The sequence below is a fragment of the Sciurus carolinensis genome, chromosome 14, assembly GCF_902686445.1.
Source record: "Sciurus carolinensis chromosome 14, mSciCar1.2, whole genome shotgun sequence".
Taxonomy (NCBI): domain Eukaryota; kingdom Metazoa; phylum Chordata; class Mammalia; order Rodentia; family Sciuridae; genus Sciurus; species Sciurus carolinensis.
Genome location: NC_062226.1, coordinates 69,327,283 through 69,349,184, shown reverse-complemented (window position 1 = coordinate 69,349,184; position 21,902 = coordinate 69,327,283). Strand labels below are relative to the sequence as shown.

The 21,902-nt window shown below is 39.0% G+C and overlaps 1 protein-coding gene across 2 annotated transcripts in view; it reads left to right on the top strand.

Annotated features, from left to right (window-relative positions):
• Dock8 (dedicator of cytokinesis 8) overlaps positions 1–21,902 on the top strand; it is a 218,614-nt gene that overhangs the window by 60,508 nt on the left and 136,204 nt on the right. For both annotated transcript variants that reach the window (XM_047524520.1, XM_047524521.1), the window contains 3 exons: positions 2,333–2,404; positions 15,324–15,447; positions 19,041–19,253. In XM_047524520.1, the coding sequence (XP_047380476.1) occupies positions 2,333–2,404; positions 15,324–15,447; positions 19,041–19,253 (409 nt within the window). The remainder of the gene's footprint in view (positions 1–2,332; positions 2,405–15,323; positions 15,448–19,040; positions 19,254–21,902) is intronic.

Sequence of the window (21,902 nt, the reverse complement as noted above, 5' to 3'; positions counted from 1 at the left end):
TGCTTTCTTGTTCAGACATTTCTCATTCTCATAGAAGAGCTGCCCATCTATGCAACCCTAATGTTTTGGGAATATTCACTTCCCAGTAAACAAATAGCATTATCATCCTTGGGAAGCACTCCCCCTTTGTCAGTCCAATTATTCAGATGTGACTCTAATATAGTATCTCATATTATCTTCACCTTTGGTAGAAAATCATTTAATTTTATTTTTTGTGCAAACTTTATCTTATTTCCAAATATGGCCAGAATCTTAGAACAACCTGTTTAAAACACTTACAACAAATTTAGAAGAAGGAGGGTTTTTTTTTTTTAATATGATAGACAAAGCAATTTTTCCCTAGCATGATTTTTAAAGGATTTTTAAAACACTTAGTTGTAGATAGACACCACACCTTTATTTATACTTTTTTTAATGTGGTGCTGAGAATTGAACCCAGTGCCTCACATGTACTAGGCAAATGCTCTACCACTGAGTCACAGTCCCAGCCCCCTAGCATGATTTTTAAAGTATAACATCGCCTTGTCACTAGAATTTAAGCTAGCATGTTATCAATCGAATGTCCTTTTTCCGGTGCTGGGGATTGAACCCAGGGCCTTGTGCTTACAAGGCAGACACTCTACCAACTGAGCTATATCCCCAGCCTAAGTGAAGTGTCTTTAAAACAACCTCTAGTATTTCGATTTTTGCCAAAGTCTTCTGAATAAGCAAAGCAACGGGAGGCCTACCCCAGAACTATATATTGAGCTCTGCTAGAGTGATGGTCACAGCCTGGACTCTACAGGTGAGTTCCCACTACCACTGCGACTTGGAACAAGAGCCTTGTCATCTCATTCTTCTGCAAAATAAGAACCACAACAGTGCCTGCTCCAGAGGGCTGATTAACACACGTGAAGGGAATACATCAGCACCTAGTGCATAGTCAGTGGTGTATAAAGTAGGAACTATCATGTACAGTTCTGATAATGTGCTGAACACTCTTCTAGGCACTTTGCACACTAATTTATTTCATCTTCATCACAATTCTCTAAAGGAGGCACTCTTTGTATTAACGTCGCCACTCTCAGGTAAAGAAACCTAGGCAGGAAAGTTGAGTGACTGGCCGAAGGTTACAGAGCTAATAAAGGATGAAACTGGGATTTGGACAATCAGGAACCAGAAGTCAAGTGTCCAACTTTGTAAGATTTCATCTCATACTAACAGCATACTACATGGGTAGGTTCTGTTCTTGTCCCCACACTAGTCAGTACTCCATAACAAGTATATACACCTGAGATAAATTGATTTAAAAAGAGGAAAGATGTATTTTGAATTACAGTTTTGGAGATTTCAGTCTATCACCAATTGGCCTTGTGGCTTTGGTGGTATAGCACATCATGGCAAGAGAAGGTGGCAAAGGAGGCCCATTCACCTCATAGCTAGGTGAAAAGGACAGAGAGGGAGAGGCTGGCACCCCACAGTCTCCTTTGAGGACTTGTCCCCAGTGACCTAAGAGCTCCTATGAGACCCCCATGTCCTAAAAGCTTTACTGCTTCCCAACAATGCCAACGTGGAGGCTACAGCTTCAACACGTGGGCCTTTGGGGTGATTCAAGATCAAAACTACAACATCCTCTCTTTACAAATGAGAAAATTATGACCCGTACAATTTAGTCTTATTTAGTATCTCTAGTATTAATGCCTTTGTGACAACAGCAAAAAGCTTTGCTACGACTGTTATTTCTGACTTCAAGACCTTGAAACACAGGTAGAGTATTTCTCAGGGCACACTTCTAAGCAGGTACGACAGGAACTATCCAAGACTGAAGGTGGTGTCTGCAACTTCATCACAACCCAAGACAGCTGTCTTGGCTTTCTAAAAGGAGAATACATAAATCCTAACAAAAGTACACAGAAGTATAAAACTACCCCTGTTAGAAGTTCATATTTATACTAGGATTACCACTAGTTCTGCCCATCTTGTGTTGTAATGCCTTCAGGGATGAGTACAGTTTAGCAATTCTCCAAAATAAAGGAAACCCACAAAATATAAAATGCCAACATATTTGCCTCATTAAATATTGCCTCAGGGGGCTAGGGAGATAGCTCAGTCGGGGAGTGCTTGCCTTGCAAGCACAAGGCCCAGGGTTCGATCCCCAGCACCACCAAAAAATATATATTTATATAGATCACCTCAGGAGCACTTCAGACACTCAAAATGAATGGGCAAGAACATCCTTAGCATTCTCATGGATATGAATTTGAAATCATGTTGTGCCCCTTGGCTATAAGAGATTGCTTTGTTGGTATCACCCAATAATAACATGTTTTTATCTCATTTTGCACCTAATTAGGGTTGAACTGGACCCTCACGTCAGGGACTGTGTTCAGACCTATATTCGGGAGTGGCTGATTGTGAACCGCAAGTAAGTTACTTTTTGTCCTCTTTATATATAAATGGTAATTTTATATTATCAACCTTTTCTTGATGTTTTTCTAATGTAAGCAATTTTTTAGAACAATTTTAGGTTTACAGGAAAACTGAGCAGAAAGCCCTGAGAGTTCTCCTATTCTTCCTTCCAATCCCCCCCATCACATAGTTTCCCCTATTATTAACATCTTGCACCAGTGACACATTTGTTAGAACCACTGAGCCACTGTCCATGTGTTATTAACTGAAGTCTATAGTTTACGTTACTGTTTAGTTGTTGTTGCATTTGTTTGTTTGCCGTGCTGGGGATTGATCCCAGGGCTTTGCATGTGCTAGGTAAGTGCTCTATTACTGAGCTACCTACATTTCTAGCCCTGAGGTTCATTTGGTTTTTTTTTTCTTAATATTCTGTGGGTTTTGATAAATGTATTATGGCACATATATGCCCTTGCAGATCACATAGAATGACTTTACTGCCCTAAAAGTCCCTCATGTTCTACCTTTGATTGCTCCTCCCTCCTTGTCAATCACCTGCCAATTTTATTTTATCTCGTTCCTTCATGTTTCCCTTCTTCCTTCTTCAGTACTGAGGATCAAACTCAGGGTCTTACACATGATAGGCAAGCACTCTACCACTGAGCTACACCCTGCAAGACATTTCCACATCTTTCCATGACTTGATAGTTCATTTCTTTTTATTGCTGAAAAACCTTTCATTGTATGGATGTACCACAGTTTGTTAATATACTCACTTATCAAGAAAGTTACATTTTAAACATAAAAAATAGGGATGGTAGTGGGCCCGTGTAGTCTTATTGACTCAGGAGGGTGAGGCAGGAGGATCACCCAAGCCCAGGAGTTTAAGGCCAACTTGGGCAATATAGCAACCCTTGTCTCAAAAAAATAAATAAATAAATAAAATAAAAACTGGTTTTATTTCTCTTATGATGAATTTATAGGGGGGAAAAAATAAATGAATTGAAACTTGGCCTCAGATTCAAAGGTGTCATTAAAATTTGTGATCCAGACATAAATTACTTGCTAGCCTTCCTGTCAAAAGGGCCTTTCTCTCCTGGAGTAATGAAATGTTTTGTGACATTGTTCTGAACCTTTTTTCTCCATACCACCGAGTTGGACCTCACTCTCATGAGAAACTTCAAAATACACTGAAATTCTCACTCAACCTTCGTGTGTGTGTGTGTGTGTGTGTGTGTGTGTGTGTGTGTGTGAGTGGGATGGGGGCTGTGTACAGATTGGGGTCCACTCTCCTAGAGACATATCCCAAAACCTTTGACAAGACATAAGAAACTTGACATTTGATGGCCTCACCTCTACTGTACCCTAGTAAAAGTTACTGTTCTGTGAGGAAAATAATGAAAGACTTCAGGGGTTGGTCTTTTTCCAGCTCCTGGAAGCATGCCATTGAATTTGTGCTGATGGTTTTTGAAGTAATGTCAGTGTGAGTACTATTTCCAATAGCCGAGGAAGAGAAAGCATTGCCTATAAAAAATAATTAAGAGAAAGTTAGATGCAAATTCATCCTGAGTTCTAATGCAAGTGGAAAACAAAGTTTTCTGGGCAGTCAAATAAGATTATGCCTTGCTGGTAATGAATAGAAAATTTCAGAACAAGTTGTTCTCATTCTTTTAAATGTTAAAATTAGAGATACTTTCTGGATATTACAGTTCTAAAAAAAAATCTAAGAAGGAACAATAAATAGCAAGGTCCATTTTACTAAATTTGGTTTTCAGATTTATTTTCTATTTGAGACACTGTACTTTTTCTTTACTCGTGGCCATGCAATTGAATTATTCTTTTCTATCTCCCACAAATGTTAAAGAAAAAAGAAACTCTTTTTAGAATACCCATTGAAGAAATTTTAGAAATTATAGGGAAAAAACTCAATTTAATTATATATAGATAACTACCTTTAACAATTGTAATTATCCTTTGAGTCATGTTTCCTTGTATATATGTTTGTTTAAAAGCTAAATCAGGTTACAACACTGTTTTATAGCATCATTTTCAATTTTCACAGTAAGTGGTGATTATCTCTCTTTACTATTAATATCCTTCCCCAACATAATCACCTATGATTGCATAATAAATTTATACCAAAATTCATTTGACAAACTTTAATAGATTCAGATGATTCCCTGTTTTTCATTTTTATACTTAAAATGCAGCAACACCCTTCTTACTAATATTTTGTACAGAATTGTGATTTATTTTTTTCCTGTTGGAATAAATCTCTCAAACAGCAATTTCTGTGTCCAAGGGTATACGTGTATTTAGGGTCTAGGGAATAATAGTTCAAGGATTATTAACCACATATGCATAAATCATTAAGGACGTTGGATATTGTCATTTATTAATATTTCCAATTTTGTAAAAAAGTTGTCTTTTATTTTTATTTTCTTTTATTATTAGATTGAGCATCTTTTCTTCCACATATTTATGGGCAATTTGTAATTTTTCTTTGATGTTCTTTTTTTTTTTTTTTGATGTTCTTCTTATTCATGAAATTTATATAACTCTTTATATAAACTATTTGGTCTTGTCTAACTTTAGAAGGACTTTTATTTGTAGAGATATTAACCTTTTGTCTATCACATATTAAAAGTTCCTTTCCAGGTATGCCTTTGTCTTATAACTTTTAACATTTAGAATTACTTATAAAATCTATAAAATCTATATGATTTTTATTTTTGGCATCAGACTTAAAATTTAATTGAGAACCCTAATATTTTGTAGGATTTGGGGGTTAAAGGATTAATCCAGACCCTATCCATAGTAGTCTGTTTCCTTAAGTTTCTCCATTTTTTTTAATCTCTTCTCAGAATCAATGATTACTTATATATTTATTTAATTCAAGTTTTTGAGTCTGTGTCCCATAACTTTTTGTTTGGCAACATACCAAGGATGGAGATTACCATTGGCCCAGTTCTCTGCACAGTTGTGTAATGTGCTGATTCTGTTCCCAGAAATCAGCAAGCAGGTAGAAGAGAGCACCTTCAAAACTCATTGTTAGTTCCTGGTTCACTTTGGCTAGCATTTTATTGAGAAGACATCTTTTTCTACCCTATTTGATTCTCTGTGACTCAGAATCTGACACTCTGAACCCAAAAACCACAATTCCTGGCACATACCCCTGCCAGGCAGCATTCTGTCCCCACATATATCCATAATACTCTACTTGTGGGGAGAATCCAATACCCTATTGCCAGATACCCTTCATCTCCCAGCCCACACATATTCTCATCTCAGTTCTTTCCTGAGTGTTTCCTTGTAGCTGTGAAGATGATAGAAGGCACAAGGCATGGAGAAGGTGCTGGTTCATGTGAGTGCCTTCACAGGTAGCCACTGCAGAGGAAGCAGAGTTCAGCTTTGTATCTAGTGTCGATTGACTGTTGAGCAGCTGGTGGGAAGCAAGGATTGCAGCACCTTCCGGTATCTATTCAGTGAGCTTCCCTTTGGGGAGACAGTGTGGCACATCCTTCTCTTTCCAGCTCCATTGGATCTACAGAGGTTCTTTCCAGATTTAGGCATGAAGCTATCGCTGGTTTGAATGAGTTCCCATTTTTTTCTGTGTCTTCATAGGTGGTTCACTGGGAAGTCAGAGAGAAGGCAATAGAGGCTGCAGTCCAGTTAGTTGTTAATTAGTAATTAATTAATTAGCTCTCCTTTGAATTTTTATTTTATGTGACAACACTTGCTCATTTTGAAAGAAAACCAGTAAAGTGGAAGTATATTAAGTAAACAGCAAGTCTCCTGCCTCCCTCCTGGCCTGCTGCCTGCCCTTCCCCTTCCACTCACTCTTCACTTTTTGAAGGTCATGGTGAGCCTTCTAGATCTTATTTTCATGCCCTTACAAGGATATGTGGCTGTCTATATTTTTATACAAATATGTGCATATATCTTTTTATAGATTACAAATGTTCTTAATATTTTTCCAATAATATCTCTGACATTTTGTGTCAGAGATCTATCTCTTTCTTTTGAACTTCTGCCTTGATTTCCTCCAAGGATGATGGAAACTATCATAAATTATACAATCTTTCTCTACTATTGGGTGTTGCAATTGCCTCCCCTTTCTCCAAGATAAATTACACTACAACAACCATATATGCACATTTGCCCCACACCTGTGTGTGAAATTATCTGAAAGCATAAGTGGAACCAGTTCACCTAATGCATTCAAATAAGTACTGCGAGATTCTTCTCCAGAAAAGTTGTGCTAATTCACTTCATTACCAACTTGAGATGAAACTACCCTTTTCCTCTATATCCTTGCCAATGCTGGATGTCATTGATTAAAATAAAATTTAAGTTCCTCCTGTATTATTCTAGTTATATTTTTAAACTGGAAGCTATTACTACCTATTTTCTGAATACTGTTTCATATCACTGAGGGTTTTTTTCCCCCTATTATCTAAACTCCCAATTAAATATACCCTTACAGATAGCCTGAAGCCCCTCTCTGTTATAGTTTGGATATGAAGTGCCCCTCCACCAAAAGAGTTTTATGTAGAAGACTTGGTCCTCAATGAGCAATGTTCAGAGGTGAGCCTTTTAGGAAATGATTGACTCTTGAGGGTTCCGACCTCATCAGTGGATTGATCCACTGGATGAATTAATAATTCAAATGGTCTATTGGAAGGTGGTAGAAACTAAGAAGTGGGATCTAGGTGGAGGAAGTAGGTTACTGGTCATGTCTTAGATGGGTGTTTCTTATGTCCAGACCTTCCTCTCCTCCTCCCCCTCCCTCCCTCCTCCTCTTCCCCCTCCTCCTCCCCCTCCTCCTCTGCTATAAACTGAGCAGCTTTCCTCAGCCACAACCTTTTGTCATGATGTTCTGCTTCACCTCAGGCCCAAAGCAATGGAACCAACTCTGAAACTCTGAGCCCAAATAAATCTTTCCTCCTCTCAAGTTGTTCATGTCAGCTATTTTGGTCACAGTGACTAAAAACTGATGAACACATACTCGTAGGCTTTTACCCAAGTGAAATGGAAACCTATGTCCACATAAAAGCCTGTATGCAAATAGTAATAGAAATTTTATTTGCAATTGCCTCAAACTACAAATAACCCAAATTATATTCAGTGAGGTAACGACTACAACAAAAACTCTGTAAATCCACACAACAGCATATTACCCAGCAATCACACAGAACAAACTACTGATGCATATAGCAATGTGGATGAAGCTCAGATGAATTGTGGTAGGTGAAAGAAGCCAGAGCACCACCATCCCCCACCCCCCAAAAAAACTGCATGATTCCATTTATATGCATTCTGGAGAAGGCAAAGTTACAGTACAGAAAACAGTTCAGTGGCTGCCAGGGTCTGGAATTGGGAAAAGAGAGTGAGTATAAGAAGGTGTGAGAGAATTTTGATTGTTTCTGGAACTGTTCAATGTCTTGATTGCAGTGGTGGTTACACAATTGTATGCATTTGTCAAAACTCACAGAACTGTACTTTAAAAAGAACAAATTATAGTTGTACCTCAAAAGCAATGGACAGAAATCTAAGACAGTGCCTGCCCCTAAGTAATTAGTCATTAAATGTAAGGTTTATTGTTTTATTATACTATTTTAGAGAATGATGGCTTCTCTGGAGCAGGAATAAATGGATTCAAATCCTGCCTCTACCACTTACTGTGTAACCCAAGGTATATTAATTTCTTTGTACTTCAATTTCCTCATCAGGGTAGCAGGAATTAGAATAGTGCCCTGATTATAGGGCCTGGGGTATGGCTCAGTGGTTCTTGCCTGACATGTGTTAAACCCTAGTTTTAATCCCTAAAAAAATAAAAAGAAGAAAGTTATAAGTTTTGATATATATAATAAGTTAACATATAAAAGTACTTAGAAGACTTCTTAGCATAAAATAATTCATTAGCTATTAGCTACTGTTTATACTATTATTAAATGGTATTATGGAATATGGCTCAATTATTCTTGCCTAAATGACAAATAATTTAAATTAGACCAATGAGTAAGATGTTGTATGCCAAAAAGAAAAGGATAACTCAGTGTTGTTGAAGCTTTCTTATAATTTGATGATCCAGGGTAGATTTCACATTGTAGATACCGTAATTTATATATTCATGGAATGAAGACAAGATTTGGAAAGTCATGAGATTTATACTTTAGGGCTTATGTAGATACAATTTCTCCAAAAGATTTCTTCCAAGTGAAATAAGATCTCCTGAAGTTCTTATTGACATAAGGTAATAATTTAATAAAGAGTAGCTACTATTTATGATATTTATTAAATATTAAATATCAGAAAAAGCCCTTATACCAGCATATCAAAGGAAAGAACAAAACTCTAGCCCATATACTTTCACGCACATTCGTGGTGGGGTGACCTGTCTTCCTGGAGAGCTGTACTTAATGAAGCCACTTCGCCTTCCGCGGACATCTTTGTCATCCAGAACCAGGCAGTCAAGCCCTGATTTAGTTAGCTCTTTTATTCCTCAATTATCTCCTTGCTGATATTACATTTCTCAATAATATCCAGAGATGGGCTTTTACATCCTTGCTTTCGTGATAATGGCTTTGAATCCCACTTTGGGGGCAGAGGAGTGGAGTAATGGCCACAGTGCTCCCTCCCACCCTCATCATCCTGTAGGGCATTTGCCACTCATAATTGAGATATTTAAATCAGACAAATAATGCTGCCCATGAAGAATAGAAGAAAGCATTAGATCTTCTTTTCAACCTAATAGAAAAATATTAAACTACACCTAAGTGTAAATACATGATCTACATTTGGGGAAGATGTGTTTTTATACTAGAAATGCTAGTCCATTTAGACTGGAAGATTCCGTGATCCAACACCATTCTATCTTTCACATCTACAGCACCCAGTTTGGTGTCTTTGCTCTAAACAGAATAGTACTTTTCTCTCCATGGTTTTTGAAAATGGCCACTGGTTTAGTGAGTAGTATGGTGCCATGTTTGTTGATCTCATCTGGTTTCCATATGTCGTGATGGTTTGTATAGATTTATGTTTGATAGTATCCTTTGGGTGATATTAAGTATTTTGAGTATGATTGTTCCCTCTCCTCTTTAAATGAATCAAGGGGTGATTAACTTTAAAATGTTGTTGATGTCTTGGTAGAGAGACAAACTCTTAAGTAAGTAAACATGTATACCTGCTATTTATTCTTGGTGTATTATTCCCCGTGACAGTGAGACATTTCCTGAGTGTTACGGACAGCATCATAAAACCTCTTAGACTTTGTTTTTCATCCTGGGTGATTAAGGCAATTCTGTAGGAAGGTCAGGCTCAAGGAGAGCGGGGATATCAAGGAATGGGGTATCATCTGTTTTATTACTCCATATTTTACTCCCAGTGAACTGGTAAACAATTAAAATTCAAATACATCAGTGCATATAATTCAGTTACTCCCAAAACACCATAAAAATGTCTCCCTGATCAATAATTGCTTATTATGACATGCTGGCTGGCAAGGTGCTTAGCTGCCTGCTTTCTTAAAGCCAGCCAGCCTCATCAGCCCATGTGTTAACACAGAGCAGTGCAGCTGCAGATACCACCTGCCGAGTGGAGACTAGTTCCCACAAATCCAGACCCACTGAGGCCCTGTTCCAAGACTAAGTCTTTCCTGAAATCTCTGTGGCCTGGCCAGAAGTAATCACTCCCCTCTGTGACTTTTCAGCACATGTCATTTGTATTTCTCTTGGAAGTTTTTCCATTTGCTACACTAAATTCTAATCACCTAGGTTTTAATCTCCCCTGTAAACATGGGATCTTTCTTACTAAACTACAACTATGTGGAGGACAGGAACTCCTTTCAGCTAGGGTTCTCATGTTCCCCTCTCTGCCTCCTCCTCAGTGGTTTAGGAGATATTTTGTAAACATTGGTTGAATGGAATAATTGATGAAGCTTTAACAAACAAATACCCATCTCATATTCTAAACCATAATTGTAGTGGCACCTCTGAGAAGAGAATTTAACAAAGACTGCCTGAAAGGGGTGGAATTGAACAAGTTTAATCAGAGTTACAGACTCACTCAGGTGTTGATTTGGGGGAGTAGAGGGGAATACTACAGGTAAAAATTTAAAGTTGGCACTTTTTGGAGTTCTACCCTTGTTCCTAATAACTACATATCCCATATAAAAATAATATGGTTCAGAAGAAATATGGATGTTAGGAGACTTTAAATTCAACATAACCATGAAATTAAAGCATAAATAGCTTTATAATACATTCACTGGAGTTGCATTTAATGGTGTTGTCCTTGAAGGTAGTAATGATAGCTGTCATTTATGGGATGCTCTGATTTATGCTATTGGGAAATGGTACTTAGGAGCCAAGAGGTAGTGTTGGTGTGCTCATTGTCATTAAGGTGTTGCTTCTCCCATGTCCTCTCAGTGCACAGAGCTAAGGAATGCGTGGGGGTGGGGGTGTAGGTATGTGTGCAGAAAGCTATGAATTCATGTCAATACTTGCAATTCCTATCCAACATCTACTTTTCTTCTTTCCTTCTATTCATTCTAGTTTTCTTCTTTTTGTATTTGACACTCTCCTCTCAGTGCAAAATCTGACTCCCACCGTCCTTAGTATGTTTACTTGTTGGTTAATCCCCCTGTATTTAGCCATCACCCACACCCTCTGCCCATCCTCTCAGAGCTGCTCTCCTCTTCCTACTCCATCTCTGACACCCTACCCTGGCTTCTCCCCACTATATGGATGCCCTCTTCAGCATGCCAGTGCCAGACACCCCTCCACAGGGCACCCTCATCACCTGCCTGGGCTCTGACACCTGGTTTCAGGCTTCCCTTCCATATGGTTGCCCTCCTCACACCATTTGGGTTGATTCTCCATGCCTAGCAGTCCTCTGCACCCCCTTGGGCTTTAACTTCCCATTCTAAACTTGCTCAGCTGCTCCCCTCCCTGAGGCACAGACTACAGACTGCTGCATTGTTCTGATGACTTTATGGGGCATGAAACCAAGAAAGTAGATAGGCAGCTTCACAGCAAGGTGTGTGAACAAGAAAAGGGGGGGGATACTTTACTGGAATTTAATACTGGGTATTCAAAGCAGATCAGGGATGCAGGAGGTTGGATATAATAAAATAAGGAAGAAATCCCCAGCACCACAGCCACAGCTGGAGGCACCAGCCAGCACAGTCCCCCCACAAGCAAAGTGGAGGGACAAGAGAATTAAAGGAACCCTTTTAGGAGGCCTGAGGCATGTCTGGGTCCAGGGAGTTTAAAAATCAAAGACCAAAGGCATGCTGGACAATATTCTTGAGCAGGAAAGAAGCCCCATCTTTCCTGGCTGTGTGCAGAGAACAGAGGAAGGAACCATTTTGCAGCCGTGTCTCGGGGACCAGCAGCTGAGGAAGCCAATTCCTGGCAAACCCAAGTCTGGCCTGAAATATAGGCCTGGAAAACACACACTGTTGACTTTATGGTTTTCACACCAAATTATGTGGAAAGTAGAGGAAAGGAAAGAGAAGGTATGGGAAAGAGAAGAAGAGGTGGAGCCTGCATTATTTTCTAAACCTCACAACAGGCCCTCAGAGGGTGCAACAGTTTTCCTCTTTCCTCATTAGAGGAAACTGTGACTCAGAGACATGAGGTCACTGCCCAAGGCCTGTCTCTTAGCCAGCATCTGAACCCAGGTCTATCGACTGCAGAACCTGGATCTTGTCTGCTGTACCACCCTGCCTCTAAATAAAATGCTACCCAATGTTTGGTCTTTCAACTGTCACCACATGTGTAAGAGTACTGTTTAAAGAAAAGGCATGCAGTTGTCCTGGGGCAAAAGACATGTTCATTTCATGAGAATAGTTTTTCCTACCATTTGGCCTACTTCCCCATCTTTCTCCTATCTTCAGAGAGGCTCAATAGAAACCCTCTTTATAGACTTAGTTGCCAGGGTGGGGTAATGGCTGGGATGCTCGTAGCCAGGAGCACTGAGCCAGCAGTCTCAATACCTGCCCAGTGGTGGTTCCTTCTGCGCTGGCACTTCTAGAATGAGTCATCCTACATTCTGCCAACCCTCATCCTCTCCTCCCTAGCCAGTGTTACCCTTGCTGCCACAAGAGAGTTTTGTGACTCTCTGAGGTTTCAAAATGGGGAAGTAGATGATAAATCTAGTATGAGGAAAAGGAGAAAAGTTTTCTCTGACTTCAAACACACTGTCATGGGAGACACTAGTCTTAATGCTTTCCATAGCAAAAATCCAGCAGGCTGGCATAAGCATCAGGTTAAAGCATCTATATTTTGAAATGAGCTTTTAACATTCTCCTTGTAGTTAATTTTTAAATGCTATTTGTCTATGACTTTGGGGTCCATGTAAAGAAATCCAGGTAATTCTCTAATACAATGGAAGACAGAAAAGAAAGCAAGCATCTATTTGCATAAAGTAGCCAAAGAACAAAAGTTGAATATACTTCTTGTTCCTCTAAATGAAGCATCTATGGAAAAGAAAAATTGGATGTTAATTTTTTCAGCTAGAGTATATGAGTTTTTTTATCATAAAATCACAAAACTGGGGAAAGACATCCTAGAATTCACCTCCTGTCCATTTCTCACCCTTTGAAGAAACAGAGAGATGTGACCCAAAGACAATGGAGGCAAGAACACATCTGTAATTTGTGTGTGTGTGTGTGTGTGTGTGTGTGTGTGTGAAAGAGAGACATTCACTTATAAGTAAACAGTCTCAGAAATAGGTTAAAATTAAAAAAAAAAAAAAAAAAAAAAGCTAAGGCAAGTGTTACTCTGGTTGCTACTGTTAACACACAAAGGATCTTAAGCTCAGCTGCTCCCTGAGTTCCATCTCAGGTGTGGCTCAGGGTTTCCTTGTAAGAGGCCTGTGATATTGAACCTCTGACATCAGTACCCTTTGGAGTGGAGAGGTCCTAAAAAAGTCAAAGGACAAATACCAAAATGGGAAATCTGTATTTTAATTCACCATTTGCTTTTGATCTTAGGATGAATTAGCATTCATTTATTTGATCAGTTTTCTCCTTCAATTGAATGTTTCAGGAAAATAATCACTGATTCAGTTTGCTATCATTTGGGGTAGGATAGTCACAGAACACAACTGCTTATTTACTTATATTTGCCACTATTGTTGAATTGAATTATCCCCTCTCCCCAACCTAGGTATTGGCTCATGCACACATTTTTTTCCTTTGAACCCTTAGAGAAAGCCAGAAACACATACCTGACACATACCATACACATACCTGACACAGCACATTGCTGCCTAAATTCACAAGTGAGAATAATTTTTAAGAAGTTAGCAGATTTGTGAAATCCCATGAGAAGCTTTCTCTCAAAAGAACTGTTAGAAGAAAATAAATCTTATGAAATAAAATTTACTCCTACGTATCTCTACTTCTTTTTACCACTGCTATTGTGCACACTGAGAGCGACTGGAACCAAGGAGTTTGCATAAATATTTCAAGCAGTTATTACTTCTGGGGAATTGTTTGAAAGGATCTCCAAAATACTTTTTTTCAGTGATGTTTCTGAATAATATGATTTATATTGTAATTGTCATTTTTCTGGGGCTTAGTAATCCCAAACCAGGAATTATCCTGGATATTTTTCTTGAACACTTTTCTAAATGTTTGGTCTTATTTTTTTATTCAGAGGACACTATATTTGCTTACTTGGCTCTTTTGTTTGTTGGTTGGTTGGTTTTCAGTTCCCTAATTTGGCCTGTTTTTCACCGAGGCTTGTCCATACAGGTTGCCAGGTAAAGTGGTCAGGAAACATTGAAGACTGTCATTGAAGTAACCCTGACTTGAATTAGTCACCCAGCTGTCTTGCCCCTTTTCTAAACTATTATCTCCTTTTGCTCAAAACAAATTGTCTTCAGAGCACAATGAAACCTAGGGAGAGGGTCCTGTTCTCCCTACAGATCATGCTGGGGCATCTCGTTCTTCAATTAATGCAGTGAACTAAAATTTATTAAGTACCTGTTGTGTGCATCACTCCTTCCTCCAACACCCCTCCCTCCCAGAGCGTTATAAACTCTGTATTTGGATCATTGCTAGCAGCTCTCCTACATTCCCTGCTTTATCTGTCTGCCATTCGATCTGCCTGATAAATTCTAACCTCGTTGCTTGTCCCTTTAACAACCTGCTCAGTGGTTTTTCAAATAGTGCAAAAAATCAAACAAAACAGATGCACATGCGTGCACTTCGTAGCATGTTTTCCAAGGAGCCTGTGAGTCATTAAAATGGGGCCTACACCCATCAGTTTCTATAATTATTATTGACAACTTTTACGGGTTGCCTTCTTCATGATGGTTTCATTTCTCTAGTGACGGTGCTACAATTCTATTTTAAACCCTCTCCTTTTTGTAAACACTACACATTTTTTTAAATACTATTTTGGTGGAGTTCAGAGTGGAGTTTGAGAATGTCAACTATGAATTTCGACCGATCAATTACTTATTTCTATTTTTTTCCTTGACCATGACCCGCCTCTTTTATTCATCATGAAGAACATTGATGTGGAGATGAAATGGTTTCCTCTATTTTTATCTTCAAACGATCTCTGCTGCTTCTGCACATTGTGAGATTTATTCCAGCCTCTTACACTAGGGTCATAGTTTAGTGTTAACTTAGAGCCAAGTGCCCCACAGCTGAAATGACCACACCTCTGCAGTGGCATTTTCCCAAGCCGATCCAGCCTTTAATAATGAGCCAGCCAGGAGGCAAGTTTGTATCTCATTACAACGGAGCCTTGTCTTAGGCCTGTGCATAATTAGATGTGAGGAATTACAAATGGTCCTCTCTTTGAAAGCTTTTTCAGCACCATGTCTACACTTAGGCCACTACTTTTATTTTTGATCTAATGGCTTTGCCTCTCTCTCCCTCTCTTTCCCTCCAAATTAAATAATATCAACAATAAAAGAAACCAAGGAAGTTCAGAGATTTGCGGCTTTAAAAAGACTGGATCTCGAAAAGATTTTCACAAGACGCTTCAGAAACAGACCTTTGAGTCAGAAACCTTGGAGACCAGTGAACCCGCCACTCAGGTATTTCCTATCAACAAACATGGTTACCCAGTTACAGGGCTGTTCTGCCCAAGGCATGCTGTCAGTTTTTAAAACCAGAATAAAAAGTAAGACTCACAGAACATGTGAGTCGGAGGAACTCACCATCTGAGTCAGTGGTATATTGTTTTCAAACTTGTTCATAGCTACAGAAATGAGGATGCACGTGAAAACCCAGAAGCTCAATGATTAAAATAGAAAAGAGTGGAGGTGCTCTAATTGGGGGAGGGGAGCCCCTTGAGCCATCCCTGTAGCAATTCCTTCAGAAACTGGGTGGTGCCTCTAAGGAGAACTGCAGTGTGATTAAAAGCTTCACAGGGAGGCCAGACTACCAAGATTCTCTAATTGATTCTATATACTAACTGTGTAGCCTCCAGCAGGATAACTAAACTCTCTGGGCTTCAATTTCCTCTCCTGGAAAACAAGATGATACTACTAACTAACTCATGAGGTTATTTGAGCATTTAGTGAGTTAATTTGTGGAAAGGTTTAAAGCAATGCCAAATGCGCTCAGTACCCAGTAAATGCTGGTTACTGTTATTGTCAATGTGGTTATTATGTTATTATAAAGTGATTACAGTTTAAAACCAGTGCTCTATACACCCATGTTCACAGCATCATTATACACAATAGCCAAAAGGTGGAAGCAACCCAAGTGTCCATCAGTGGATGAATGGATAATCAGAACGTGGTTGTCAGGGGAACAGGAAGGAATGGGGACTTATTGTTTAATGGGTACAGAGTTTCATTTTTGCAAGATGAAAGGAGTTATGCAGATGGATGGTGATGATGGTTGCACTACAATATGAATGTACTGAACAGTACTGAAAAGTGGTTAGGATGATAAATTTTACGTTATTCATATTTTACCACAATTCAGTCTCTTAAAAATCGGTGCTGTAGTTCAACCCACTCATTTTTTTGGTGAGAAAAAATAAACAAGAAGAAGTAATTTGTACAAATTTGCACAGGACCTCTTTGTAACTTGTATAGTTTTCAGCTTTTAAACGCCCTTCATAACTCGGGGATCTTGCAAGGCTGAATAGGACTGAAATGCGTTGAGGAGGACTGAGAGAACCAAAAGGGGGAAGTCAGTCGAGGTTCCACTGCAGAGAACAGCACGCCACCCAGGCTGGAATCTAGGGTTCTCCCTCGACTGAGTTTCATCAGAATCCTCTGGAGGGCTTTTTCAAGCACAGAGTACTGGGTTGGGCCTGACTGGGGCCTGAGGATTTGCATTTTCTCATCAGTATTTTCCAGTTGATGCTGATGCTGCCAGTTCCAGGACTATAGTCTGAGGACCTTAGATCTAAGGAAGAGCTTGGAGTTGTCAAAACTTAGAAACTCATATGTGGATGCTAACCCCCAGCAAGGGATCAGGGAGGGGAAGAATAGAAGTCCATTGGAATAGACAAAGGGGAATGAAGGGAAAGTAGCAGGGACCCCTAGGAAGGAGAGTAGAATTAATCAGACATAACCTTTCTAGCCTTGTATTTGAATACACAACCAGGGTAACTCTGTATAATGTACAACCACAAGAATGGGATCCTAATTAGAATAAGTCATACTGCATGTTATGTATAATATGCCAAAATACATTTTATTATGTATATCTAAAAAGAACAAATAAAATTTTTAAAAATTTGTTTAAAAACATGGAAGCTCAGGGGCCTCAGAGTAAGGACTCCAGATCTCTGAGAGGCGGGCACTGCCCAGCTGATGATGTTATCTCAGAACTTTGGAGGAAGGACCTTATAGAGTCTGGACTCATTGCTGCAGCTAGGGGGTGTTGTCCAACTGGTGCTGGTTCCTCCAAGGATTTAAGATGAGGATGGTTCTGGAAGTGCCAAAACAAGCTGGAAATCAGAACCAACTGTCACCACTAACATGAGAGGAACTGTGGGTGTAAAGGAAGGACAGGAATCAGTCCCTTCTCCCTCCTCCAGTCATCTAGTCCCCCTCTTGTGCCCTGACGTAACCTAAAGAGAGGAGCTGACAAAGCAGAAATATTTGCTGAGTCCCAGGCCCAGCATTACAGAGCAGAGTACAAAAGGGTGAATCTGGAGCTGAGAGACAGTAAGTGAGACCCACCACACCATGCCATACCATCAGAGCACTCAAGTAAGTCAGCTGGTCGAGTTTAAAAGCCAAGTAGTACAAGAGTTGTGTGTTTTGAAGAATTAGAATAATATTCTTTACAGAGAGATGCTCAGACTGTGAGACGATCAGCAACATTTTCCATCTTAGTCTCATTTTCCTGCATTTTTGTAATGGTGAGGCCAAACACATGAATTTATTTAAGTTAAATACATAAACACGACTCCACATATATCCCACAAAATTGGATCATATTATACATATTGTATAACTTCCTTTTTCACTTTAACAATATGAGAGCATGAGTCACGTAACAATGGAGATGCCTTCTTAGAAATGCATCCTGGTACAGACACCAGGGTGTACTCACACAGACCAAGACCACTACAACCTCACTAGGCCAGAGTCTACCATCATATGTGTGATGTATTGTTGACCAAAATGCCGTTACATGACACATGGCTGTACCATGATTAACTTCTGATGAGTACATGTTCTTTTTTTGTGGTTGCATGCTAACAATCCACACTATGAAATTCAAAATTTTCTTACGCTTCCTCTTTTGGGGACCATTTAATTTATTTCTATTATTTTGCTCTTGTAAAAGTGGCTCTGAGATTCTCATATCCTAACATTCTTGTAGATTTGTCCAGTTACACCTCTAGGATAAATTCTTAGAAGTGAAATTTTTTAATTAAAGAGTATGAGCATTTTAAAGACTTTTGGCATATATAAAGCTTGAGATCCTTTGGAAGAAACTTGTGAAATTAAATTCATTTTCCCCAAACTCACATAAATTCTAAGACATAATAATAAAGTAATAATGAAGTGTTAATTTTTATTATTACTAGCACATTCAGCATTGGTAAAATGTATGATTTATTAGAGTAACACTTTTATGAAGTAGATGGATGTCATAAAAAATGTTCAGTATAGAGGGATTATATTATGTCCATTTTGTAGAACTGATGATAACATTTTACCATAAAATTTACAGATATTTATCACTAATCCACCTGTAGTTTTACAAAAGTTGCTGATTTCAATTACCTTTTTTTTTTTTTTTTTTTCTTTTAACATGAGGTCTTGTTATGTTGCCCAAGCAGGTCTCAAATAATCCTTCTGGCTTCCAAGTAGCTGGGATTATAGGCACGCCACCCTGCTTGGCTATAGTTCTTTGCTGAGTCTATGAACAAGCCAACAACTTATAGCAATCCAGCGTGTTTTTCAACCCTGTACTCAGGACTGGTTGATCTACCTCCCATGAGAAATCACCTGTTTCCAGGTGGGGAGGATGAATTGCATTTTAGGAGGGTCCAGTCTAGAAGTTGACATCATTCATGTCAAGTTCTTGATTTGTTCCAGAAACTCCCTGGGGCTGAGATTCTGTAGACTCTAGAGTTGTCTTGAGACACCAGAGTCTAGATCTATTTGGGCCCACTTTCTCTCTCACAAAGGCGCATTGTCTTCTCTTGTAGGCAGGCCCCCGCCACGTCAACGTGCTGTGTGATGTGTCTGGGAAAGGCCCCCTTACTGCCTGCGACTTTGACCTCCGCAGCCTGCAGCCTGACCCGCGGCTAGAAAACCTGGTGCAACATGTGAGTTCCGAGGACTTTGAGAAGCAGAATGAGGAAGCCCGCAGGACCAATCGGCAGGCTGAGCTCTTTGCCCTGTACCCATCCGTGGATGAGGTGAGTGCAACAGTCTCCAAACTGGAAGATTTCACTGAGGACCCAGAGTCCTTAGGAAGATTTTATCATTCATTATCACTGAATTATCCCAGCACCTGATGCTGGGATGTTTAATGGTATGATTCCTGGGGCAGTTTTGTTGTTTTGTTTTGTTTTCATTTAGGCAAGTTTGTATCATAGCAGAGCCAATTATTGATCATCACACAGATGGATTCTGATAATAATAACTAGTATTTTCATAGCACTTTACAAAACATGTTCGCTGAGATTAACTTTTTTAATTCTCAAAACATTTCAAGAGTCTACATGTAGCAGTCCTACTCAGAGTCAAACCATCCAGTTATTTAAGGGTGTATACTAAAATGTTGATGTTCTTTAGTATTTCCTTAAGATTATTTTTTATTGGTCCCAGTGTGTACCTGGAGAGACCTGCTGTGAAACGATTCCAGGCTAAGATAATCACAGCCATGTGCCCAGTGTGTGGAACTTTGGGATCTTGTTTGTCTATCCCTTTATTTATTGAAGCTGACCTGCAACAGTTGGATAATTTAAACCTTGTCTGCCGTCACTTACTGGAATACTTTAGAAGGGGTGAAATTGGCCACTATCCAAGCCATGTGTCTGCATGGGCTCTTTGTATTTTATACAGGGCTTTTGGTCTTCCCTTCTGCATGTCAACTTATCTATACTGTTGGGTGTATTCAAATTTTATTAAAAGTTCAGTTGCAAGAAGTAAGGTTTGAAGAGATTTTTCATAAAAGATGTGCCATACATCTATGACTCTGAATATTTGAAATTTGGTCTTCAGATCAAGCAAGACCATCAGAGAGCCTGATTCTCACCTCCTGTGGTACTATCACCCCCTGGGAATTATTTGCTGACTCACCCTTTGATGTACTTATCATTGATCAGCAAAGAGGACAGTTCAGGAAACAGCATTCATGAGATATGACATATCAAGAGTGGAACATTGACCATCCAGCACCCTTCCTCAAGGAACTGGGGAGGGGGAATAGGCCTCAAGCCCTCAGGCAAAGATTTGTACATCCTGAGACCCTGTGCATGCTGGGCAGGGTACGCATCTCCTAAGTTCCTCACTGAGAGTCACCTTCCTGTTCAGCTCTACCAACCATGGCTGCTTAGTTGCTGGTGTCCTAAAGTTACTTCACCTTTATTTTCTTATTCTTATTTTCTAACCACTTAGTTTTCTCATTTGCAGTTTTATCAGCAGCCTCATATCCTCTTCTTCTGAATGAGGCAAATTAAAAATAAATTAACATACTTATAGTCCCAAACACTCAGGAGGCTTAGACAGGAGGAGCCTAATCTGGGCAACATAGTGAGACCCTTTCTTAAAGAATTAAAATGAAGTTAAATACCTCACTTATATGTGGAATCTAAAAGTGTCTATTTCATAGAAACAAAGAGTAGAAAGGTACTTATCAGTAGGCAGAGGGTGGGGGTAAAGATGTTTATCAAATGGTACAAACTTTTGGTTAGACTGGAGGACTAAGTTTTAATGATCTATTACATTGTAGTGAGCACAGTTAGTGCCAAAAGAATAATTTAAACATTCTCACCACCAAAAAAAAAATATAATAATAATAATAATTGGTAAGGGAATTGATATGGAATTAACTTGGTTTAATCTTCCTAGAATATATACATAAATTATACTTCACATAAATATACACAAGTATCATCAGCTTGAAAAGTAAGTACATATAGGTTGAGGAAATAGCTCAATGACAGAGTATTTTCCTAGCATGCATGAGGCCCTGGGTTCAATCCCTGGCACTGCAAAAACAAACAAAAAAATAAGTACATAAATTAAATAGGAATAATATGGATAATATTATCATTTCCATTCTTAGAGTAAGAATCAGAGAGGTTAAACAAGTTATCCAAGATTCAGCAAGTCAACTAAATTATAAAACAGGGACCCTAACATGCTGCCTCCACATCTCAGATTTGTTTGTTTAGGTGCCTACATACACTACCTATTATATTAGCACATATAACTGAAATCCAAAGATGACATTTTAAAAATCCTATTTTCCCACTGTTCAGTTTCTGTCTACATTAAAATTTTTTGCCAGATTTGCCAAGAAATAGTAAATCTGACCAATTTGACCTCTATGTCCTTCCTTTTCCTCCTATTTCCGTGGAGATGCTAACCTGTAATAAAGAAAGCTAAAGTGAACACCAGAAGCTAGAAAGGGAACCAAAGAATGAGAACAGGGCCAACAGGACATTAGCTAGTCCAGGTCCCCCTGGTGGACTAAATGGGGGGGATGCCCAGTCTGAATTGACCAAAATAATGAAACATAAATTGCCTTTGAAGGAAATTTGTTTTATGGTCCTTGAGACATACAGAAACTTAGATGGGACTGAAAGTTATAATCTAGTAGAGTTCCTAATGGGCTGCTTTTCTTGAGTGACCAGGAATGCTTTATAATTAGTGGACCAGCTACTTCTACATTTGTAGGGCTAAAATGTTTGAGGACCTCTATACCAACCCTTATAATATTTTAAAGTAATTGCACTTGTACTTGTAATTTATACTGTATACAAAGAAAGTTCTAGGGAATTGAAGTGAGTTTCTGCCTAATCTGAAAAGATTACAAATCTTTATTTATTTATTTTTTT